Source organism: Lagopus muta, chromosome 10 (genome assembly GCF_023343835.1).
Source record: "Lagopus muta isolate bLagMut1 chromosome 10, bLagMut1 primary, whole genome shotgun sequence".
Classification (NCBI taxonomy): Eukaryota; Metazoa; Chordata; class Aves; order Galliformes; family Phasianidae; genus Lagopus; species Lagopus muta.
In genome coordinates, this window is record NC_064442.1 from 9685194 (window position 1) to 9693820 (window position 8627).

At 42.4% G+C, this 8627-nt stretch overlaps 1 protein-coding gene across 1 annotated transcript; it reads right to left on the reverse strand.

The window, feature by feature from the left end:
* Positions 1-3898: 3898 nt before the first annotated feature.
* BLOC1S6 (biogenesis of lysosomal organelles complex 1 subunit 6) lies at positions 3899-8464 on the reverse strand. Its single transcript, XM_048956020.1, has 5 exons — positions 8357-8464; positions 7849-7993; positions 6702-6789; positions 5641-5727; positions 3899-4863 (listed from the first exon to the last, which is right to left on the reverse strand). The coding sequence occupies exons 1-5, from the start codon at positions 8406-8408 to the stop codon at positions 4744-4746; spliced, it is 492 nt and encodes a 163-aa protein (XP_048811977.1). The 5' UTR covers positions 8409-8464; the 3' UTR covers positions 3899-4743.
* Between the last annotated feature and the right edge of the window lie 163 nt (positions 8465-8627).

Genomic DNA, 8627 nt, shown 5'->3' on the forward strand with positions numbered 1-8627 from the left:
GCCAGGTGCTGGACGGCTGCGGGCGGGCGAAGGCCGGGAGGGCGGTGAGCCCCGGCCCGCTGCTGCTGGCTCCAAGCCTGCCCCGTACCTCCGGCTCTGAATAGATTTCGTTATCTAGCAGCTTCGCTTGGTAACCTTCGCGTGGTAACTTTTTTTTCCCTGCACCAAAATCGGAAAACAAAAACAAACCATCAAAGTCTCAGAGTGAAACCAAGCTGCAATTCAGCTCAACGCACCCAGCAAAGGATCCCTTCAGCCCGCTACAAGCTGCCGAGCTCGGTCTTGCTGTGTTCTCCCCAAAGTCTTTATAGGGCCTTTGATTTATGGCATGGTGAGAGGTGAAGTAGTAACAGTTGTTAATCCACTGAGTCATGTTTGTTGAGCCAAGAAAAGTCATGCAAACATCAGAGCTGAGAGAAGCATGCAAAGACAAAATTACTTAAAATTACTTATTTGAAATCATCACAGGAATTAGAAAAAAAAAAAAAAAAAAAAAAAGCAGCGACCCAAATCATGTGTCAAACGTTTCCTTCTTGAGCTTTGGCCTTCCCGTCTCGGCACGTTTTCTGCTTAGGCAGAACTGCTGAGCTGATAACAGCATTCATGGAAAGCTGTAAAGAATGAGGCAAAGGTGCTGACGACTTAAATTGGAAAATACCATCAAGCTTTTTCACAGTCCTCGTGCAAGAGAGAAAGAGGAGCTGGGAATGGGCCATCTGCAGGGTGCTTCCCTGCTTGCCAACTGCAGCTGCCCGCTGTACCTGAAGCACTGCCTTTTGCACATCTTTCTTCCAAAAGGCTGATGCTCAGCTCTGAGAATTTTTTTTTTTTTTTCAGAATATGTTTAGAATAGTTTTAAAATATTTTCCTAATGTTTTTCCCCACAGAGTTCTTACAGAATTTTGCAATATTAAAGAAATAAATGTACCCCTTGAACAACTTATAAACACACAGACCAAACACGAGGTAGGTACCTTGAGCACAGGGCCGTCCTGTGGCTGCAGGGGGAGCTGCCTGGCCCCTATAACGGCCAGGTCCAGGAGAGATGAAGGGGGGAAGGCATGGTGCCTAGCTGTGCACTTGGGGTGGCTGGCACCCCAGTGGGCCAAGGGAGTGACAGGTAATGCTCTCTGCCCGGCAGGCAGCTGAGAAGCCTGGTGCATGCAGCCTAAAGATATTGCTTAATCTGTTCGTTATACTGATGTTCCCCAGGACAGCTTGGTGAAATCTAAGCTAAAAGTAATGACCTTCCACAAACAGCCATCTGCTTTAGTTCAGCTGAGGTGCCTGAAGCAGCTGCTGTCTTTGTGGGTAAGGGAACCCATTTCTAGTCAGCCCTCCTTTCCCAGCACAGCACTGGATCTGCCCAGCCAAGTACATTTCAATATCTGCCTACAGCAATGTATTACTTATCAGCTCACACCTTCAAAGAGAACTGTACCTCCCTTTACTTTTCTAAATGCAATTTATATATGTTTTTGACTAGACTTCAACAGTGAGCTCTCCAAAGTGGGTATTATTTTCCATTGGAAAGTGCCTACCTGACAGCAAGTACAATCCCAAATGAATTCTGCAACACTGGACTATGTGAAGAAAAGCAGTAATCCTTTCACATTATCTTTGATGTTTTCTTTTGGAGATATTCCTCTAGCATACCTCTAAATCAGAGCATTGCTAGATTAGCAGAAGAGCAGCAGTAGTAAAAGCAAAGCAAAGCAGAAGCAGAAATAAAAATACATTCTCATACATGGTGTACCTGCATGATTTCTACCCAATTTTAAGGACTGGAAAAATCAGCAACCTCTGTTGAGCTGCTGAAGGACTGGGACACTGCTTTTAGTTGATGGGGCAGCAACAGGTTCCAATTAACTGTTCTGTAATTACTCTTGCAGGCTGTATTTGCACAGGATATTACTTGTTACCTGGGACTCTCTGAGTCCCAGACGACAGGAAAAAAATAAAACAAATCAAACCCCACAAGTCTTGCTCATCAAGGCAATACACCAGATTGTTAATTTACAGGTCTTGTTTTCAAGACAGTCTTGTTTTCACAGCAGTTCTGGAGCATATATTTATTGCAATATGTTAGACAGAGTAGCTCAGCCTTTTCTCTCACAACTCACTGTCAGTGACAGTGCCAAACTAATTACTGTTACTGTTTTAGAGATTAATGCCTTCAAATGTGTAGATTTTAAAATTATTCTACATCAAGCTTTAATTGATTTGCTTCATTAAGTTGCAATCCACTTGTTGCAAGAGTTCTACAGAATTTTTTTCTCCTATTTGCTGTTTTTTTCCCCCTCACATTTTCTAGGCAGGATGTTTGATTTAAACCCCATGACTTGACATCATAGATACAAATGGATGGATGGGAAACAAGGACAAATGGAAGTATTAAGTTAGCAGGCACAGCCAACATCAGTGCTCACATCCTGAGCAACACTTAGAGTAGGGATGGGAGGCAGAGTGGTAAACTCCCAGATCTGCCACTATCAGCAGTTGCTGTCTGGAGGAAAACAGATAAGTCCTCCACATTACCCCTGTTGTGACCCTCTTAGGTCCCAACTTACAGCTCTTCTGTGACAGTTCTGACAGGCCAGATGTTCTTTATATAAACCACGTCACATCATGCATTCGCACAACTAATCCAAGGAGGGGGGAGAGGGGGGGGGGAGAAATATGAACCAATCAACCAACAGTTAAACCACTTAGATTTAAAAAAATTACTCCAACATTGAAAATCCAAGCACAGAATTAAAATAACCAGCAGTGTTGCAAAGCAAACGGTAGGTGGCAGAAAGCGTCTACTGAAGCACCACCGGGAATAAATCGGCCAGAGGACTCCCAAAAAAGAATGCCAACAGAACAGCTGCATAAGCAACCTGCACGGTACTATTTATGCCTATTATCACTCAAGTCATGGCACATAGACTAAAACCAGGTAGCATATTCTGTTATTATTTTCCAAGAGGAAAATATAAGATAAATATTTACTATGCCCATAAAGCAAAGCTACCAAATGTCAGCAAAAATGTCAACTTTCACTGAATTAAAAACTTGGCCAAAATGAACCAAACAGTGGTGGGAGTGGGTACCCAAATTAAGCACACACGTTACATCTAGTGATAAAAGCACAGGAAACCAAGATTCCTCAGTCAGCACTCATAATTCACAATAATTCATACATTTGTATAATCTTACAAAATTGAAATTCAAAATGGTGCTGCACATTTAAGTGAATTCCACTGCAATGACCTTATGGTTCAAAAACAAGTTGGTACAATGAGTAAGAAGATGTATACAGGAATAAAATTACTCAGTCTAGCAAAAAGCATTGATTTTTATGGTTAGAATTCTGTATTTTCAGTAGAAGTGACCATGGTATTTGGGGGGGCAACAAGGGGGGGAAGAAAGAGCAAAACAGCTCACAAGCTTTCCCCTCAAAACAAGCAGACAAACAGAGAACCTGCCAACCAACACACAACATGAAACACTGAATTGGATACCAGCTGAGGTAACATCAAATGAGAAAAATCAAAGGAAATTAATCTTGATGATTAATGAGGCATTTCATTTTAATAAGAATTGTCTAAATTCCTAAAAACTAATTCTGAAGTTACTTTATAAAATAAAAAAAACCTTAACAATATTCAGTTATGTACATTTTGCTCCAAAAATGGACTGTAGAAATTCTGTAACATTTCTTTCAGAAATACACATAACCCACAGCACTGGCAATCCACTGGCAATTAAGACAAAACAAAAGCCGACTTCAGTTTTATCCTGTTACTACTTCAGAAAAGGCATTTCAGATTACTTCAGTAGTTTGTTCTCCTTGCTCCAAACACACAAAGTGAACTGCAACGTTTTGCTGACTACTCATAACAGTAGGTCTTTCAAAGAAAAAAAAAAAAGTCTTACAAGTAGAAATTAGGACTTCAGAAAAAAATGCAGCACAGTAGAGTCCAGGCCCTGAGTCCAAGGAGTTCACACAAAGTGCTGCAAATAATTCAATTCAGAGAAATGATATCAACAGCCATACAATATTTATCATCACGTTCATTAATAATAATCATTTTAAGGAAGGACAGCATACAACATTAGCTCACATAGCCCACAAATGCACATGAATAAATGAAAAAAAATGCACTAACTTTTCCTACAAATAACTGAATTCCACATAAAAATGAAATTGTTCAGCTCAATTACTCACACAAAAGGAAAAACCAATAAGCAACTAAATCAAAGTTGGAAAAAAAAAAGTCTATTTCTGATTCATGGCATTGAAAAGAAATTACAACTGCCAGAATCAATGCAGATTGGGTATAACAGATGGGCTCTGCAGTCCAGGTACCAGCATTGAACTTTAACAGCTACGACTCCGTATTTTGTCTGGAACATAAATATGCCCATCATCAAACAGCTCTCAGAATTCTAAGCACCAGATATTTCAGTTATAGAGATTTAAATACCCACGATGCCTAGGTTCTCCAATATACATATATATATTTATACATAAAATTAACTTATACTGTAATAGTATCAAACTGCATAGCTTTACAAAAGAAGGCAACCTGAATGACTGAAGTGAAAAATTTGAATCTGATTATTACCATTCTGGAATTTATAACACCAGAGTAGACTGTTGTTAGTAATAACTATAGCCTGGTTTAATCAAAGTTTGCCTTAATTCCAGAGAATGCAGAAATGATTAATTTGGACAAGTTGTTGCATGCTCTGCTTTCACGTCCTCCTTGCAGGTTTTGCTGTTAGCTGCTTCTCTCTCTCTAGCTCCTTCTCACGTTGCTGTTCTCTTTCCAGTTCTTCTTTCTGCTTCTTTTGTTGTAGTTTAAGTGCTCTTTTCTAAATAGAAAAGGAAAAAAAAAAGTCTTACAGTGGAATTTGGAACTAATACAAAATCCTTCATAACGCTCTCAACACTCCTCCCTCTTAACACTCTCTTCTCCAATTCACAGTGGTTACAACTGAATGTTCTGTAAACTACTTCAATGTTCTTCCTCTCTTCTACTTCCATCCTTCTTAAAAACAGAATCTCTAACCTACACGACATAAGGGATGAGTTAGTGAGGTTGAGGGGAAAACAGTTTATATTTTCATGTATCAGATAAGGTATGTACTGTGCAACGTGTTCTTTTAATTGAACACACTGAAAGACTGATCTTGCCAGAACTAACTAGCAACTGCTTACATAGCATGAAGTCAGTGAACCTGTGCCACTCACAGTACATTAAACAGAGAAAAGTCTTGCATTTATGACAGTCTAGTCCTCGTTGTAACAAGCACAGACACTGAAACAATGAAGAGAACTAGTTGGCATGGAGCAGATTAAGAGACAGAACAAAGTATGATTCTTGTAAAGTACTGCTTCACCATGAGGACAACTTGGAGACTCACTAATAATTAAGATACTTCCGTTGTTTAAACATAGAAAGCAGTAGACAGAAGTTTGACAACAGGTGGTTAGGTGCTTCTTAAAACATGGAAAAAACATTTACGAATGGTATTTAACAGAGATTCTATTTTCACCAGAGTTTTCAGCATGTATCCAAAATAAAACTTAAGACAATAATACATAACTAAATTGCTATGTTGGAAAGTAAGAAAAATTAATCAACTCACTTTTAACTTAGATGTCTTCTCATGGAGCATCATCATGTCATTTCTGATATTCACTAACTTGCTGTGATAGTGTTTAGCTTCTGTAAACTTCAAAAACACAGCAGTTAAGGCAGTGACTGTCAAGTTGAAAAACTTGAAAAACTTTTTTTTATTTTTAATAACTCTACACATCAAAACGGTAAGTACTAACATAGCATTGCCAGAACAGTTTGGTAATAGATTAAACAGGTTCAAGTTTATGTTTAAAGCTTACATACTACATAAATACAGAAAACTATCTGAATGTTATACTCTGATGGAAAGCACAGCAATAATAGCAGGGTGGCAAAGTCCTAGGCTACAGCAGATGAGGATTAGCCCCAGTGCAGCAGCCATGGAGAAAGTGAGACAGAAGGACAGACAGAAAGACACAAACAATGTGCTTATCCTTGGAAGGCCTCAGGCAGGCAGGGATTTCCAACAAGATACCCTCATCTCCACTGCCAAGCCTTAAATGAGGTCTGGGAAGGGGTGGATCCTGGCTGCACCCCTTCCAGTCATTAAGATGCACTACACTGCACTGCATGCACCTGAGCTCCCCTGGGTTGGCCCTGCCTGTCCACCAGGTACTCAATCACCTGGTGACTGAGCCATGACTTAGCATTTCTGCTACACTATCATATCTCAGTGGGTACACCCAGCCCTTTACTGAATTAAGATTCACCAAAATGGAATAAAAGTATTGCCAATTTATGTACCACATGTGTCTCAAGCACATTTTCTGCTACACTAGACGTGTGCACAGAGCTCACCTTGGAACCTCAGTCCTGCTCAATAAATGCATATGTTTGCTTTGGCTACTGGCTTAGAAAACTAGACTGACTGTTCTTTCTCCCATTGCCTCCTCTATTTAATGGAAATCTGCTGGTTCTGCATCCTCTCCAGGAGGAATTTGTCCCATGTATTTCAACTCGTTGCTAACCTTCCTGCAAGTTATAAAGAAAAAAAATGAAGTTGCTACTAATACTTCAGCAGGAGAATCCACACTAGTAGGGATTTATAAAAGCATTAATAGTACTTACCAAGGCATTGATGTCAATTATGAAGTTACACTCCTTGAATTTTGTAATTTCTTGTTCTAATGTTTCTAGTAATACCACTTGGTTCTGTCTGAAACAAGAAAAAAATCCATAAAACTAGAGAAAAGCAGCACAGATGAAGGAGTTTAACAATATACTGCAAAAGTTAGGTATACAGAGCAGATATTTCTCATTCAGTGCTTTCCAGCATCAAGTTCTCCTTATGGATTGCTAGCTGATCTCAGCTGATGCAAGTAAATGGTTTTTGAAAAATCCCAACTGAGACACACAAATTCAGTTTTTTGCTGCCTAATATTGAACAGGATGATAAGAAAACCAGGATGACACCTGAAAACCTCCAGCGACAGAGGCACTAGACAAGTTTCACCAACTAAATACCTCTGTGCAGGGACAGGTTGAATGAAGGGAAAACTACTTCCTCTTGTCTTTCTACTCAGTTGCCTCTGAGTCATGCTGCAGCACATTATTTCTGCATAGAACCTGTGTGGGTCCACAGTGCTTATCAAGAATCTTCCATCCTACACAGATCAGCTAAATTCCTTCCAGACACAAGCTGTCCTTGGCAGCAGCATAACCACATTATGCATTGTGAAACTCAAAGCAGTGTACCCCACAGAGCTTAGATGGCTCTGTGTAAAGCCCCCTCCAGTTACGTCATATGGCAGACCCAGCCTACATTTGAAACAAACTATTCTCAATTATCAGTGAGATAACAGTGCATAAAGAATTTATATCTTCTTAGCAATATTTTCAGCTACACAGTTTACAAACTGCATAGCAACAATATACTGCACTACAAGCAGCTGTGAACACAAAGGCTACTGCTACAAAGTATGTCTATTGTTTTCAGCAAACTTTGCATTATGGAACAAGTATATAAGAAATTTGCCCATCTGCTGTGCCTGGCTTGTGGGAATTTAATGCTGTAGTGCTGGACGCCCCTCAGACAAAATTCAACAGACAACACTGCAGCTTGTACACCTCCCAGTACTCTGAGAAGCAGAACTGCTCAAAACGGTACAGTCAGAACGTAGAAATGCTACAACAAACTGACTTCCAGTTAAGCTAGAACATCACATGGAAAAAACAGCATGAATATAAAGGGAGCTGCATTTAAAAACCTGCTTACGTAAGTTCCTGCAGAGCTGATTTGGATCTCTGAAGATCAGGCAAATAGTGAGAAATCAGCCCTTCAGTCAGCTGCTCCACTGCTCTCTCATCTATAACGGGCAGATCTGCTTCGACCCCTTCATCTGGGGAGGCATCACTGGCACCTGCGGGAGAGGAGCAAAGTAAGCGGGGTCGGGCAGCACTCCAGGCCTCCCCGATAGCAGCGGTACGTCCCTGCTTAAAAACAAAGGCATTTCAGCAGCGCACCGCACGGTGCTCCATACCGCTCTACCTCCCTCCCTCGGCCCTGCCCCGTGAGCTCCGCCGGCGCGGTCACCTCACGGCCGGGCAGTGCCAGAGCGGGAGGCGGCGGACGGGGCGTTCCAACGACGCGCGGCGAGAGCACGGCAAGTAGCGTAGCACACAAACAGGAGCCGTGACACGGCCGCTGCTCTCGAAGCCAGCGCGCAATGCCGCCTGCCCAGCGGTGCTACTCGGCCTTCCGCGCTCGGCCGCCACTCACATACCCGACACCCGCCGGCTCCCGGCCGCTTTCTCCTCCTCCTCCGCGCCGCTCATTGCCGGCGCTCCCTCAGGCGCAGGGTCCCGGCCGTCTGCTCCGACGCCCTTAGCCGGCCCTCGCCGCACAGCCGCGCCCGCCTCTCCGGATGCGGAAGCGACGCGCGGCCCGCGGGGTGGGAGCGCTCCGCCGCCGGGGCTCGGGGCGGCCGTGGGGAGCGGCTGAAGTGCTGCAGAGCTCGGCCTGCACGGAAAGGCCGCTTCCTGCTCCGAGCCGCT